At 38.3% G+C, this 16,997-nt stretch overlaps 1 protein-coding gene across 1 annotated transcript in view; it reads left to right on the forward strand.

Annotated features, from left to right (window-relative positions):
- The window catches only part of PKHD1L1 (PKHD1 like 1), a 153,499-nt gene that overhangs the window by 87,674 nt on the left and 48,828 nt on the right, over positions 1-16,997 (forward strand). Inside the window, exons 47-55 of the mRNA XM_027131617.1 lie at positions 126-367; positions 1,457-1,593; positions 3,632-4,661; positions 6,013-6,204; positions 9,929-10,080; positions 11,013-11,172; positions 11,731-11,902; positions 15,973-16,061; positions 16,408-16,556. Coding sequence (XP_026987418.1) covers positions 126-367; positions 1,457-1,593; positions 3,632-4,661; positions 6,013-6,204; positions 9,929-10,080; positions 11,013-11,172; positions 11,731-11,902; positions 15,973-16,061; positions 16,408-16,556 — 2,323 coding nt within the window. The remainder of the gene's footprint in view (positions 1-125; positions 368-1,456; positions 1,594-3,631; positions 4,662-6,012; positions 6,205-9,928; positions 10,081-11,012; positions 11,173-11,730; positions 11,903-15,972; positions 16,062-16,407; positions 16,557-16,997) is intronic.

A 16,997-nucleotide genomic window follows, 5' to 3' on the forward strand; every position in this document is an offset into this window, starting at 1 on the left:
TGTATGACATAAAAAGTTTTCCTGTTTTACAGATGAGTGTTCAGAATAGCATAAAACAAATACAGCAAAACACTGTTATGTTAATTTATATTAATTTTGAGAGTTTTTGGTTCAAATTTTTACAGACACAGCCAACAAGAGAATGAAAAAAGGACCATTGCATCTGTATCTGCTGGTGGCAGGAACATAACGCTAACTAATCCGCTGAATTACACACACTTAGGAATCACTGTCACCCTCCCTGATGGAACTCTGTTTGAAGCAAGGGCAGAAATTGGAATTCTTACAAGAAATATTTTAATAAGAGGATCTGACAACGTGGAGTGGAATAACAAAATTCCAGCATGCCCTGATGGATTTGACACAGGTAGTCTTAGCAGCCTTAGCGTGTCGCCTAAAATGTTTATAGACACTGCAAAAATATTCCCTGTGTGCAAAATCAGCCCCTGTTGACAACTAATGGACTTGGTTATGCTTTAGCAATAAATAATCCCCAAATCTTAGTGATTAAAAATGATAAAGGTTTATTTCTCATTGATGCTACACGTGTCCAATATGGGTCAACAGGGGGGCTCTGCTCATTGTTATTTTCCAGGGTCTAAGCTGATGGAGACTTAATCTCAACATGGGTTTCCATGATCTCTGAGACAGGAGGTAAGAAGGCTGGAGAGTTAAGCACCAGCAGTTTGTTACTTTGGTCCTGAAGTGACATGTGTCCCTTCTTCTCAGGTGTCAATAGTTGGAACTGGTTCCGTGGCTATAATTAACTTACCACAGTTCTCATATATATTATATACATATATGTATTTATAAAACTGTGTATAACCATATAAATGTATGTGTGTAGTTAAGAAGCACAGTGCATTTCACAAGTCTCTTTTAAATATTTTATGTAATCACCACTACCATTACAATCCCATAAGTACTTGAATAATAGCCGATACAGCTTAGATACAGCCTTTTCTTCGATGGGAAGCATAAGACAAAGCTTACTGATCAATGTCAAAAGACCTGCGTTCTGATTCCATTTCATCTGCGTGGTCTCACAATGTCCATTGTGAAACCTAGTTTCATCCTGTGTAAAATAAAAATACTTCCTGTTCTGCCAACCTACTATAGTTGTAAGAATTAAGTGAGATAATGCATGTTCTAATCTTGTACCAGTGTAAGATCGTATTAGCTATGTTAATCCCAAATCTTGGGGAAAATAAATTCAGCGATAATAAAACAAAATACCTGAGTACTTTAGGGGTTGCAAAGGTGAACAAGACAAGGCACTTACCTTCCTTACTATGCAGAGGAGGAGATAATGTGAACGCAAATAATTATGTTCCAGGGTGAGGTTAAAATTGTATGTGAATAAAAAGATATAATTAGGTATGAGAAACAGTCTTTATATAATTAGAGGATTTTGACACGGTTTTTCTTTACGATATCTTAAAAAATATTTTTAAAGGTGAATTTGCTACACAGACATGTGTCCAAGGAAGGTTTGGAGAAGAAATAGGAAGTGACCAGTTTGGTGGATGCATTATGTTTCATGCTCCGATACCTGGTGCTGACATGGTAACTGGAAGAATAGAATACGTAGAGGTAAGAGGCATTATCGTTAGCGCTTTGTCCAAAGTTTTCCATATAATGAATGTGAATTGAGCACCTGCTTTTTGCCAGATGCTACTTATAATCTGGTAGAGGAAACATACACAGATGATTTTAATACATCCAATTATTCATTCACATAATCATGCCAAATTTTTGTTTCTCTGTTTTTATCACACCCCACATCAAATTCATTAACAAGGTCTATCCACTCTGCCCACAAAATACTGTATCCTGAATGTACTGTTTTTCTACCTTTTTCACCTGGTCCCTAACCCAAGCCACCATCACCTCTCACCTGGTCTACTGTGCCTTTCTCCTAACTGGTCTTCCTGCTTTCACCCTTTCTGCAGTGAAGTCTCCACACCACAGCCAAAGTCCAATTTTTAAATGTGGATCAGATCTTGCTACACACTGTTCAGAGCTCTTCAGTGGCTTCCTATTACACCTAAAACAAAAAGTCCAAGCCTTTTCCAAAGGATCCACGTGATCTGACCCCCTGCTGGCCTCTATCTTGTGTGATCTACCCTTGGCGCCTGCCATGCCGGCCACATAGACCTCCCTGTGTCTCTTGCCCATGTCAGGCACACTCCTGTCTCAGGTTCTTTGCACTTGCTCTTCATCCTGCTTGGAATGCTCCTCCACCAGGTACTTAAATGGTTCACACTCATTTCAGTCAGGTCTCTTCTCAAATGTTATCTCTTCAGAGAGGATGTTCCTCACCACTTTTATTTGAAATAGCTGCCCAAACACCTGTTTTTCTTTATTAACTCATAACTCCTGATATATTTTTAATTTGTTTTTTATCTCTTCCTCTAGAACATAAACTCAGTTCAGATATCTTTGTCCTTCTGGTTTTCTGCTGATTCCTCTGTAGCTGGAACAGTACTTAGCCTATAGCAGATTCTCAATTGACTATTAACTGAACAAATAAAAGAATAAATATGCAAGTTATGCCCAAGAGATCAGGAGCTCCTCTGTATCTTATTCATATTCAGCCTATATAATCTGGGTTTAGCACAGTTTCTATCAAGTATTCAGTAAAAGGAAGGAATGGAGGAAGGATGGGAAGGAAGGTTAGTAAAATCCATAAATCCATTAAATTTGGAAGAGCTCACTCACCTGCAGTGAGGGTGGCAGAGTCAATGACTGCATACTGTAAAAAATAAACCTTCTCCTAGGTTATGTTACACACATGTAACATCTGGATATGGAGTGAGGTTGCCAGTGTCGATCTGTATAATAAATATTATTAATAGTTAATTTTTATTTTTAGATGAAGAATGAAAATAAATAAATGCCCTACCATTTATTTCCAAACCTTATGAGATCATATTACACACACACACACACACACACACACACACACACAGGCACACGCACATGCACACACACACACACACACACACACAGAGGCATCTTCTGTATTAGCTTATTAGATCGTAGACCTATTGAAAATATAGCAGAGTGGTTAATAAGAGCACCAACTCTATAATTAGACCAGTGAGTTTAAATGAAACTTTGTGACCATGAACAAGATACTCTAAATTTCACTTTCTTCATCTGTAAAATGAAGCTTATGATAAGTGGCTACTTCCTAAGATTGTGGTAAAGACTGTGACCATGCATATAAGACATTTAGCAGAATATCTGGCACATGGTAAACATTCAAGAAATGTTTCTTATTATTAAAAAAGAATCAAAGTGAAGGAGAAAAAGAAGTCTTTTACGAGGTATTTTGCTGAACACGAAAGTTTCATAACAGCAAGGTGAAAAGCAGAAGAGTCGAAGATGGTTTTTGTTCATTCATTCATTTGATAACAAGTATGGGCTGTTATAGATTGAATAAAACAAGGTGGGTTGGGGGTCAGACAACATTTTTAAATGATAAACAGGAATAATATGGGAGATATAAATGCATTAATAATAATTAATGTAAAAGTGGATATTCTTTTGAAACAAGAAAGTATGAGCCAGGCAAACTCTGAGTCTGTGTGTATCACTAAATAGCTGTGATTTCTGGGCTTGACAGATATTCCATGCTGGACAGGCATTCCGGTTGGGGCGATATCCAATACATTGGCACCTGCTTGGAGATTTACAGTTTAAATCTTATGTAAGAGGCTGTGCAATTCACCAGACCTATAACAGAGCTGTTACTATCCATAACACACATCACCTTCTGGTTGAGAGGAATATTATATATGATATCAGGGGGGGAGCATTTTTTATAGAAGATGGTATTGAACATGGCAATATCCTGCAATACAACTTGGCAGTATTTGTACAGCAAAGTACTAGTCTTCTGAATGACGACGTGACTCCAGCTGCATTTTGGGTAACCAATCCAAACAACACCATACGACACAATGCAGCTGCTGGTGGCACTCACTTTGGCTTTTGGTACCGAATGAACAACCACCCTGATGGGCCATCTTATGACCGAAACATTTGCCAAAAAAGAGTTCCTCTTGGAGAATTCTTTAATAACACTGTTCATTCTCAAGGTTGGTTTGGATTGTGGATATTTGAAGAATATTTCCCCATGCAGACAGGATCTTGTACTTCCTCAGTGCCAGAGCCTGCAATATTTAATTCACTCACTACTTGGAATTGTCAAAAAGGAGCTGAATGGGTCAATGGAGGTGCACTTCAGTTTCATAACTTCGTGATGGTCAATAATTATGAGGCTGGAATTGAAACGAAGAGGATCCTGGCTCCTTACGTTGGAGGATGGGGTGAAGCCATTGGAGCAGTGATTAAAAATGCCAAAATAGTTGGTCATGTTGATGAACTGGGAATGGGGTCTGCATTTTGCACAATGAAAGGCCTGGTTCTCCCATTTAGTGAAGGGTTGACTGTATCTTCCGTACACTTCATGAACTTTGACCGTCCCAGCTGTGCAGCTTTGGGAGTGACGTCCATCACTGGCGTTTGTAATGAGAGATGTGGAGGCTGGAGTGCAAAATTCATTGACATCCAATATTCTCACACAACAAACAAGGCTGGCTTTCGATGGGAACATGAAGCGGTACTGATTGATGTTGATGGTTCACTTACAGGTAATGTGATGTTTTAATTTCTGATAAAATACTTTGGAAATATATTTTTTTGTTTGTGTTAACACAGAGAGTTGAATTGTCAAAGCAGACTCAGATGAATCACAGATCTTAACTGGTGCCGAACTTTCCTAATGACTTAAGGATATAGGTCAACACTAGGCATAGATGAGATATCCTTTTCTAGCAAAGTCTCAAACGATCAGATGCAGCCTCCAAATATGTCCCTTTTCTCCTGCATTTGCACTTTGGTTTTGAATTAATAGCAAATTTTGAGCAATATTTATGGAATATTGATCACAATAGGAAGCCATTTCATTTGAGAATGCCTCCATTTTGTACTCAGTTAATTACGCAGAGGAAGCTGCTTACATGACTACCCAGATTCTCCAGCCAGTCATGCCCAATAAATGTATAAATTCCAGGTTTATTTACATAAGCAACAGACTGGATGTATCCTGCTCAAGTACCTTAGAGGGAAGTAATAAGTCACAGGCCTGCTGTTAGCCTTTTTCTTTCCAATCTAAATTCTGAATTTGGAATTGATTCAAAGAATATGGGAACTCTAGTACAAAATTCAACATTCTTTGTAGGTTAAATCTTTTCTACCATTTTAAGTTCAGAGTAAGTCAAATCCTTTTGTAAATAATCATGGTTTCTAGAATTTAGCATTTTTATAAAATTTTAATGATAATGACTTGGCAAAATCAGATAGGAAGTGTGTGTGTGTGTGTGTGTGTGTGTGTGTGTGTGTGTGTGTATCATTCTGCATAATACTTTATAAGAGAGAGACAATTGACAAGTAAAGCTACAGATATTTGAAAGCCTTTGAAAGATGGAAGGTTCATCTCAATATTCAAACAGACTGAATTCTCAACTACAGTTGTTGACTTGTCTCCTGTTCTAACTGTGGCTTTAAGAGGGAGAACATTTAGATGGTTCTAATATTCAGAGCTTTGTGTGACCTTTATTCACTTACTTAATTCAGCTTAGATTCTTAAGTTTGTTGACAGTCCATTGGTTGAGAGCACAAGCTCTGTGGTCAAACTGCCTGGATTTGCATCCTTCCGTGTGTCCTTGACCAAGTTACTTATCCCACATCCCATCCCCTTCCTTGGCTCTCACGGGTGCTTCAGATCCCATTTTTCAGCTGCATCCATGATAAGCTCCCTGACAGAAGAGTCCACTGCAAAGCCTTTGTAGAGGTCCCCTTACCCCATGCCAAAAAAAACCCCAGGAACCTAGACTTTTAGATTGTATTTGTGGCACTATGGGTTATAGTAAATGTATGTTTTAGACAGTTTAGCTTTTCTAACATGAAATAGGAAGTCAGCTGTTTGTGTTCATTTCCTAGGTCACAAAGGACACACCGTCATTCCACACAGCTCATTGCTGGACCCTTCTCACTGCAGTCAAGAAGCCGAGTGGAGCATAGGATTCCCTGGGTCTGTCTGTGACGCCTCGGTCAGCTTCCACCGGCTGGCATTCAACAAGCCTTCTCCGGTGTCTCTGCTTGAAAAGGATGTGGTTCTCTCAGACTCCTTCGGTAAGTAGAACACAGTCATTTAAACCACTCATTTAAATATGTTTTCCTCAATTTTCATCATCATCTTCTTGAGAACACTGGGAAAAGCATAATATTTATATCAGTCAGAAACCAGGCAGGAAACAAATATCACATCCCAAAATGGGCTTGTGAGGAGTATTGAATAAACGCCTGGACCAGCATGACATTCTGCTGATTAAGGAACCTCCAGCCAATATTATGACAGACAGCAGGAAAGTTGACATAGCTTTAGGATCAAGACAGTAAAAATATACCATTTTTTCTGCCACTGAAAGCAAATTATTTTGATTATCTTTGCTGATTGAAATGGGATGGGGGGAGCATCTGCTAGGTCAATAGCTGCACAGAGACTGTTGATTTACTGATTTGTTTCAGAAAAGCTAATGTACCTGGAACACCAGATGGGCTTGACATCATTGCCTGACTAGATTGCATTAATTTACTGTCATTATTCATGATGCATCTGGCATATGCACCAGCCAGACAAGCAAGTTAAATGGGGATATAGTAGTAACCCTGATTCTCACGTCTCAGATTTTTCACTGTGGCGTTAGTATCTGCATTTTCCCCCCTCAAGGTTTTAGAATTGCTTTTCTTTTATCTTCGTAACAGAGTGGGGGAGCATGGTTCCTAGAGTGTTCACTCAGTCCTTCCTGTGTGATTTTCCCTCCCTCCATTAGGAATTCTTCCAGTTACTAAGTATAACTATTCTCATCACATCTGACCTGGCCTGCCCTGATTGGCTCAGATCTTTTTTTTTTTTTTTTAACATCTTTATTGGGGTATAATTGCTTTACAATGGTGTGTTAGTTTCTGCTTTATAACAAAGTGAATCAGTCATACATAAACATATGTTCCCATATGTCTTCCCTGTTGCGTCTCCCTCCCTCCCACCCTCCCCATCCCACCCCTCCAGGCTGTCACAAAGCACCGAGCCAATATCCCTGTGCCATGCGGCTACTTCCCACTAGCTATCTACCTTACTGCGTTTGTTAGTGTGTATATGCCCATGACTCTCTCTCGCCCTGTCACAGCTCACCCTTCCCCCTCCCCATAACCTCAAGTCCGTTCTCTAAGAGGTCTGCGTCTTTATTCCTGCTTTACCCCTAGGTTCTTCATGACATTTTTTTCTTAAATTCCATATATATGTGTTAGCATACGGTATTTGTCTTTTTCTTTCTGACTTAACTTCACTCTGTATGACAGACTCTAGGTCTATCCACCTCATTACAAATAGCTCAATTTCGTTTCTTTTTATGGCTGAGTAATATTCCATTGTATATATGTGCCACATCTTCTTTATCCATTCATCCGATGATGGGCACTTAGGTTGTTTCCATCTCCGGGCTATTGTAAATAGTGGCTCAGATCTTTATATCATTCCATCCATCCATTCATCCACACATCCATCATCTGTCTATGAATTATTAGTTAAAATATCTATCTACAATTAATCCACTCTCATATCACTGTTCTGACAGACTGCAGATTTTGGAAAATAGGAAAGGCATTGATGAACCAAACATTTGCTATCAGATGATTCTCAAATACAGTTTTCTACATTTTCTGCATAAATCTAAATGATGTAGCTTCTTGATGACAGCGTTCCCATATTTCCACATTTAATCATATTTACAAGGTAGAACCTTGCAATTTGAAACTAAAATTATGTATCTCAATATAGGCCAAGTGAATTTTGAAAACGTGTAGCATAATTATACCAGCCATACTGTAACTGCTAAAATTATAGCTGGGTCAAATCCATCAGGACATGCTGGGGTTTTGGTATTCCACTCCATGTCATCAGATCCTCTTGGAAGGATATTTCTTGTGAGAATTTCAACTTCTGCCCTTCTTCCAAACAAAGTTCTATGCCTATTCCCACTATACATTTTGGAACTGGAGGAATAACCGTAAGATGAGCCAGTGGCCTCAGTGGACCAGGCCTGAGACTGAGCAAAGACTCATTCTAGGGCCTGGCCTCCATAAGCTGCCACTCCAGCTGGTAGACCATGGTGGCATTAGGGTGTCTGAGGGTCAGAGCCAGAAGCTAACAACTCTTGGAAGGTCTGGATAGTTTCCTCTCCTTAGTATGCAATAGCCTGATACATGGCCACAGATTTCTCCCACTCAGTGGAGCTGCTTCCAGTCTGTGAATTGGCTTGGATCTAGGAAATAGGTAAGAGGTAGCAGATTTCCACTTGGGTAAGTTGAATTAGGTTTCTGTCCTACAAGATCTATATAACTTTTCCGTCTGCATATGCCAAAGGTCACCTTAGTATGCTACCCACTATTCTCCTGGGGGAGCCTCTTTGCATTGCAGTGACAGAGCCTCAAGAGGGCATGTTTCACCCAGCAAGCACTTTTAAGTCTTTGCAGTGTCAATTCTGCCAATAGCCGAGGGACCAAAGAAGTCACCCAGTATCCACAGAGCAGGGAAGTCTATCCTGCCCTCAAGGAGGGGAGAGGAGTGGATATTTGCTGAATAATCCAAATTATCATGGTTCTTCTCATACTCAGCAGGTCTTTTTAAACTGTGAGATTTTAGTGCCTCTGGTCATGGGCTTTTCAAAACTTAATGCTAATTCATAAGCCAAAGAATTTGTTCCTGGGCTTACCTGGTGGCGCAGTGGTTGAGAGTCCGCCTGCCGATGCAGGCGACACGGGTTCGTGCCCCGGTCAGGGAAGATCCCACATGCCGCGGAGCGGCTGGGCACATGAGCCACGGCCACTGAGCCTGCGTGTCCGGAGCCTGTGCTCCGCAACGGGAGAGGCCACAACAGTGAGAGGCCCGCGAACCCAAAAAAAGAAAAAAAAAAATGTGTTCCTCCTTTATATTGGAATTTGTTTTGCCTTATCCCCAAAGGAAAAGAATGACAGTTTATTTTGTAATCTTGCGCCTAGCTTCTTCCACCTAACTTTGTAAGGGAAGAGGTTGCAAATTTAACATAAAATTCAATCAGAGATGAAAAGAAAGAGAGAAGGGAGAGGAAGGAACAGAATTAATTCATTAATCACAGATGTTTTTCTTTATATTGTGAGAGATCTTTTCAGATCTTCAACTGAAGTTGTCAGGCATTCTCTCAAATTAAATTTTTTTCCCATTACAGGTAGTTCAGGTTCCAAGTTCATCATTCACAAAATTTAGGGTATCATGGCCAGTGTTAGAGGTAGGTCTACTTTAGTATAGTTCCTTAAGGGCTCTGAATCAAAGCTTTGTATTCATACTTGCTAGGCTGATTTTGATTAATACAACCTATATAGGAGAATCTAATAAAGTTCAGGACTTATATTTGCATATTTTGCAGATCAAGGATTCTGAAGAATTAAGTTCTTAAAAGAATAGAAATGGAATTATATTTTAGATCGATGTATTTTAAAAATTGCATTGATATATTTAAGCACTTTTGTCTTAGTGGTCATTATTGTCATCATAGTTCAGTTTTATTTTTCCCTAAGGAATAAAGGCTCCATCTCAATTCAGAACTCCAAGTGAGAAAGCATTTTATGTTTCAGTTAAGTGTGATATTGAACAGTGGGGCCTTCAGGTAAACAAAGACATTTAGAACATAAGTAATGAAATACTATACCGACCTCTTTAGAGACTTCCATAGACTAGAGTAATATTTACCTTTGCACTTGTTCATAAGAGAAGGAATTTTCTAGATGTAGAGATTACTGTGATTTGTTTTATGTTTTATAGGCACAAGCATTGTTCCCTTTCAGAAGAAACGACTGACTCATATGTCTGGATGGATGGCTCTGATTCCAAATGCAAAGCACATTAACTGGTATTTTAAAAGTGTAGATCACATAACCAACATTTCGTATACGTCAACATTCTATGGATTTAAGGTAAACAAAGAGTTGCATAATCCATCTTCTAATAATTTTGATTACATATTACTCTAAAGCAGCCCACACACTCATCCTTACACCAACCGTGAGGCCCAGAATGCCCTTGCCTCACATATTGACCTGGTAAAGTCTGCACACTTTTTATTACCCATCCTAAATCTCAGAAGCAAGCCAAAAAAAACCCCTCCTTTCAGAATCAGAAGTAAGCCATCTTTCTGCCACATCCCTGTAGTACTAAGCTTGTGCCCTGTTATTATTACCATGATAATAACTAACATTTATTCAGTGCTTATGATGTTTTGGGCACCAGTTAAAGGCTTTATTATTTATATTCTGAAATATAGCAAATACAGAAAATAACAGGCTGAGTCCTATATTCCCACCACCTAGCTCTATCTGAATCTAACATTCTGTGACTATGTACTTCAGATTTTTTTAAGAAATAAACATTTTTAGGTAAAGTGGAAGTCCTCTGTATGGCTTACTCTGAAATCAGTCTCCACTCTTCACTGCTAAGGGTCACCAGTATCCTGAATTGGGTGTTTTCATCCCTGTTCATATTCTTCTACTTGTACTATATATGGGCAGCAAAAAAAACAATACCTAGCACTGTTTCAAATGTTTTGAAACATTATAGAAATTAAATATTCTCTGAATGTATACATATATATGTATGTGTGTGTGTGTATATATATATATATATATATAGAGAGAGAGAGAGAGAGAGAGAGAGGGAAAGAAAGACTTTCATTGCCTTAGTGATAGAGTTAGCATTATTACCATAGACAGGTAAAACGTTAGTAAACAAAATATAAATGCAAGATGAAAACCAAACTAAAACCAAAAGTTAAGTTTTAATATGGGGTTAATTAATTAATGTCATCAAAATTAGCATATAAAACAAGTCACTTTTTTGCAAACTTTCATAGGAACAAGACTATGTAATCATATCTCATAACTTCACTCAAAATGCTGATATGTTTAATATCATTGATATGAGGAATGGCTCTTCAAATCCATTGAATTGGAATACTAGCAAGAATGGAGACTGGCACCTTGAAGCAAACACTAGTACTCTATATTACCTGGGTATGTATTCTATAGGCAAAAGTGATTGTTTTATCTATTGCTTCATCTAAAGGAGGAGAAAAATTGCTTAATGGGCAAATGTGTTATATAGTGCCTTGTATATAGCAGGATTCAATAAATGTTTGTTGAATTAAAGAATGGAGACTAAATTCACCCTGGAAGAGGCTTGAGTTGAATTAAGAACTTACATTTTATGTTTGGAGGTAGCACCAACACTCATAATTGGCCCCAACATTTATTTCACAAAATTAGAGGAAATGAGTACAATGAACTGTCATATATTTTGTTTCCATTTTTATTATTTAATTATTTTTGGAAAATAAAAATATTTAAGAGTACAGTTTAATCGAGTTCTAAAATATTTGTTTTTGTCAAGGTATTTTGACTCTGCTTCTTAATCAGACATGTGCATTTTGTCAGAATTTTTTCATACCTATTCCATACATTTGAATTATACCAAGTTACTCTCCAAAGAATATTTTCAAATTGCCATATTTTGTTTACATTCAAGTACTTTGATCATCATGTTAGTTTAAACTGCTTTTACTTCACTTTCAGTGTCAGGAAAAAATGACCTTCATCAGAGCCAGTCCATTTCTGGGACCCTGGATCCTGATGTGAAGGATGTTGTTATTAATTTCCAAGCTTACTGCTGTGTTCTCCAGGATTGCTTTCCTGTACATCCTCCATCAAGAAAACCAATTCCCAGGAAGCGACCAGCCACATATAAGTATACAGGCCTTTTGTTCGTTAATATACTTCAATAGTTCTTGACAGCATCCTTTTCATATGTCATCCTGGCTGAGACACTGGTGCCCTCCTCCTGCACAGTAGGTCCCAAAGCACTTCCACACTCATTGCTTCACTTGAGCCTTACAACCACCCTGATGACAAAATGGAAAAAAATCTCACAAAAATTATGTGTGAAAGTTACTGGGAATCTCATACTTGCAGAACGTTAGATCTGGATTTTTAGACCAACTCCCTTATTATATAGGTGAGAGAGCTGAAGCCTGAAGACGTTAAGTGAATTACCTGAGATCGCAAACTTCCAACAGCACCAGAAACTATGTCCTCATTGATCCAATGCTTTCTTAGCAGGTGGCATCTCTTTCTCTAGAATAACTGTCTTTTTGTGTCTGTGTATGTGAGTGTTTTTATTTTTATTTATTTTTTTAAATAAATTTATTTATTTATGTTATTTATTTTTGGCTGTTTTGGGTCTTCGTTGCTGCATGGCAGGCTTTCTCTAGTTGTGGCTAGCGGGGGCTACTCTTCTTTGTGGTGTGCGGGCTTCTCATTGCAGTGGCTTCTCTTGTTGTGGAGCACGGGTTCTAGGTGCATGGGCTCAGTAGTTGTGGCTCACGGGCTCTAGAGTGCAGGCTCAGTAGTTGTGGCGCATGGGCTTAGTTGCTTCGCAGCACATGGGATCTTCCCAGACCAGGGATCGAACCCGGGCTGACTGCATTGGCAGGCGGATTCTTAACCACTGTGCCACCAGGGAAGTCCCTATTTTTTATTGAAGGATAGGTGATTTACAGTGTTGTGTTAGTTTCTGGTGTACAGCAAAGTGATTCGGTTACATATATATACATTTTTCAGATTCTTTTCCGTTATAGATTATTACAAGATATTGACTGTAGTTCCCTGTGCATACTTGTTTTTCTATTTTATATATGGTAGCTTGTATGTGACAATCCCAAACTCTTCATTTATCCCTCCCCACCCCCTTTCCCTTTTGGTAACCATAAGTTTGTTTTCTATGCCTGTGAGTCTGCTTCTGTTTTTTTGTTTTCTTTTAATTTTTTAAAAATTTTGGCTGCGTTGTGTCTTCGTTGCTGCACACAGACTTTCCCTAGTTGCAGCAAGCGGGGGGCCACTCTTCGCTGCGGTGTGCGGGCTTCTCATTGCTGTGGCTTCTCTTGTTGCGGAGCACGGGCTTTAGGTGCACAGGCCTCAGCAGTTGTGGCACACGGGCTCAGTAGCTGTGGCTCGTGGGCTCTAGAGCGCAGGCTCAGCAGCTGTGGCACACGGGCCCAGCCGCTCCATGGCATGTGGGATCCTCCCAGACCAGGGCTCGAACCCGTGTCACCTGCATTGGCAGGCGGATTCTCAACCACTGTGCCACCAGGGAAGCCCTGCTTCTGTTTTATAAATAAGTTCATTTGTATCATATTTTAAATAGAATAACAGTCTTGGTCAAGTCTCATAATACAACTTATTTAATTTTATTTCAAATATTCAATTTCCTAAATATATATTAAGTCTTGTAGTTAAAAATAATTTTTCTGTCTTTGAAACTTATAAAGTCCTTTACCTTTATTTCTCATATGAAACATAACTTTCTACTTTATATTATAGTAATTACCATACATGATGGTACTAGTACACAACAGTACTAGTCTTTAAGACCCTTAAAGGCATGATCCTGATTTGATGTATATTTGTGTCTCTTATGGGCAAATAATAACCATAAAAATAACGATGGTGATGATAAAAATTAACAATTAGTGGGCATGTAAGAGCCCACTCCTGTGCATCAAGTACAAATCAATATTATTTATTAAGTGAATTACGATTTCAGAATATACAGATTCTGCGATAACATTGCACAAAAGAATAATAATTGAATTTGTTTATATGTTCATTCAACCATTAAAAAATAGCACCTGCTATGTGCCAGGCACTGTGCTGAGCTCTGAGATTCAGTTGTGAACAACATAAATGTGGCCCCTGCCCCCATAACACTCACATTCTGTCCGAAGAGACAGATGCCAACACAAGCAAACAAACAAAAGTAAACAGAAAATAAAGCACATGCATTTGAGTTGTGATAGAGGTTGTAAAGGGAGTGGATAAGGGGCTGGGACAGAAGACAACATGGCAGGGGCCTCCTTTGGGTGGATGGTTAGAAACAGCCTCTCAAAGGAGGGGATATTCTAGCTGAGACCCAAAGGGTGAGTAAGAGCTGGCTGTGTGAAGGTTGGGTTCGAGGCCAAGGGGACAACTTGGGCAGGGGCCCTGATGTGGGGACGAGTGCGGCATATCCAAGAACTGAGAGGAAATCTGCGTGGCTGGACCCTTGTGAGCAGGAGAGAGTGGCCTGGACATAGCATTGGAAATAGGTGGAAATCAGACCATTCAGGTCATGCAGGCAGTTAGTGTTAAGAAATATGAGAAGCCTTTAAATGTTTCAGCTGATAAGTGACATTACATTTTGAAAAGGCCACTTTTACTACTCTGTGTAACAGAGGGACAGTAGAGAAAGCAGGGAGGCTCATAAAAAGAGTCTAGAGAACTTCAGAAGAAATATGGGCCATAAAGGTTATTGGCCAAAAAGCCCTAGATAGTCTAAGGTAGATAAAATTATTCAATATTTACTTAATAATTATTATGACTCATTAATAGATTTAGATTGGTCTAGACCAGGATGTGATAGAGGTATGTGTTGATACACTACATGTATATGTCATAGGATAGGTGTTTTTCCTCTCACAATATGAGCTCTGCTCACTGGAAATAGCTATAATTGGAATTATTAATTGGTATTTTGCAAATAGCTATCAGTGAAAACAAACAATCTTGATCCAAAACTGGTACCTCAGGACTAGAATATACAGGTCTAGCTACACAACACACTAATGCTTAGTTTAAGAAGTACTGGGCTTTTTTGATCGTAACAGTGGGCAATTAGTAGAAGAATGTATAACATGTGGTATAGTGCTGCTGTGGATAAGAATGAAAGGCTTGAGAAAAGCTAGGTGAACTCAACTATTGAATCTGCACAATCCTGATCAATTTATTTATTTAGATAGATACAACCTTTAAACAAAACTTCACTGAGATTGCATCATGAAAAATGTATTACTGTGAATCTAAATAATCCTAAATGATCGTTTAATTGCTAACCTCTCTTTTAAATCCATGAAGACAAAATTTTTATGACAGGATTTTTGATCAACAGAGTTTTTAGTAATACAGCTTAGTAATTCAAATGTGTGATAAAAATATACTTTTAATGAAACAAACTGTATTGGTTATTTGTAAAATTCCTGCATTAGTATCATAGAATTTTTAAACATTTTTACTAGGTCAGGAGAGCAACCCCTGTGAACATTTTTAAATGGGAAAATGCAATCAACTTTATAATAATATTCTTTGTAACAATTTGCACTGAGATAGTTTCAAGCAGGTATAGTGATGGAAAGTGGAGACCGTCTCTCTTCCAACTGTGCTTTCCATATTTATTTCAATGTAACGTAAACTTCACTCTGGTTATAGACCTGCCGTCCTGCCCACAGCCCAGCGGCTTGCCCTCATTGACCCATCCTTGCCTATTCACAGACCATTCTTCCAGCCTTCCCTTCATAGAATCTAGGCAACTATATACCCTCCTGTCCCTTTCCCTACGAAATAGCACCATATGTAAGGGTCTTTAAATGGACAAAGGATGCATTTCTTTTCACTTTTCCACCATGTGAAATCTTATAAGGAAGTTAAGTTATTTACATTTTAGACAAAATTAGGGTATCACAATAAGGATTTAGTAGGAGAAAATGTGATTCGGATTGTGGGTGGAAAGGAAGTTTTCTTCAATGGAGAAAAAACTATATATGTAATTGTGTGTGTTGAGTACCTTACTAATAGCATACATTAGCTTGTCTATTTACTGAAATTACAAACTATCCAATTTGCATTCTGTCATCCCTAAAACATCTAGTATAGTGCTACACTCTAAGGAGATGCTCATTAAATATACAGAGATAAAACTTAATGGAAATACTTCTTTTCTCTTTTCAGCTTATGGTCAAATGATTCCTTTTGGCAGTCATCTCGAGAAAATAATTATACCATACCTCACCCAGGAGCAAATGTTATTATTCCTGAAGGTAAATGCATAAATGTAAATAAATAAAACGCTGTGTTTATACCACAATAGTTAGCAGTTAGGGTAGATACCTTTATGCAGAAAGAGAAAGAGAAAGAGAAAATGTGAAGAGATGGATTCAGTTGTTGTGTCCTGGATGTCAGACGTCGCTTCTGGGTTTTATGTGGATTTAAACCTGAATATTAAGAATAATGGATTTTCTGAGAGAGATAAGAATTAGTCATTGTGTGGAAAAAGGCTCACCAACTTCAAAATTAGGACTCACTGATAGGGCTGTCAGTGTTTTATCTATAGGCTATAGTCTATGGATTATGTTATATTCCTTATATTAAAGTCTTGTTTTATAGGAACATGGATTGTGGCAGACACAGATATTCCACCAATGGAAAGACTCGTTATTTGGGGGGTTCTAGAATTGGAAGATAAACATAATGTGGGAGCTGCAGAGTCTTCTTATAGAAAAGTTGTTTTGAATGCTACCTACATATTACTGCAGGTAAGAGTGACAGTCTTATAATTTATACCCTTATTAGCCAAATGCTAAAATGTTGGAGATTTACTAAGCAAATTATAAGAAAGCATATGCACCTGATGTGATTAAAACACAACTGGCTCTACCCCATGAAATGCAAGCCTAAGTTCAATATATTTCTGCTCTCCTTTAAATATTAATGACACATTCCTAAAGCAGTAATCATCATGCTACTTTTTAGTGTGAGGTTTGCTCCATTTCAATCCTTTAGAATATTTGTATTATTATTAGGTAAATTTAAACTCACAGCTTGCTGCAACTAACAGAGAATCCACTGGAGTTCTGAGGAAAAAAAATTAAAAGATTTCAAGCCTTTTTTTTAAGAAAGCAAACAGTATTTCTTAAAATGAATGGATGTAGGTGGGATTATGAAAACCAGGAGCAGACTAATAAAAATATTTCAGT

Source organism: Aethalodelphis obliquidens, unplaced genomic scaffold, assembly GCF_003676395.1.
Source record: "Aethalodelphis obliquidens isolate GAN/ISIS:26980383/991018 unplaced genomic scaffold, ASM367639v1 scaffold39, whole genome shotgun sequence".
NCBI classification, from domain to species: Eukaryota; Metazoa; Chordata; class Mammalia; order Artiodactyla; family Delphinidae; genus Aethalodelphis; species Aethalodelphis obliquidens.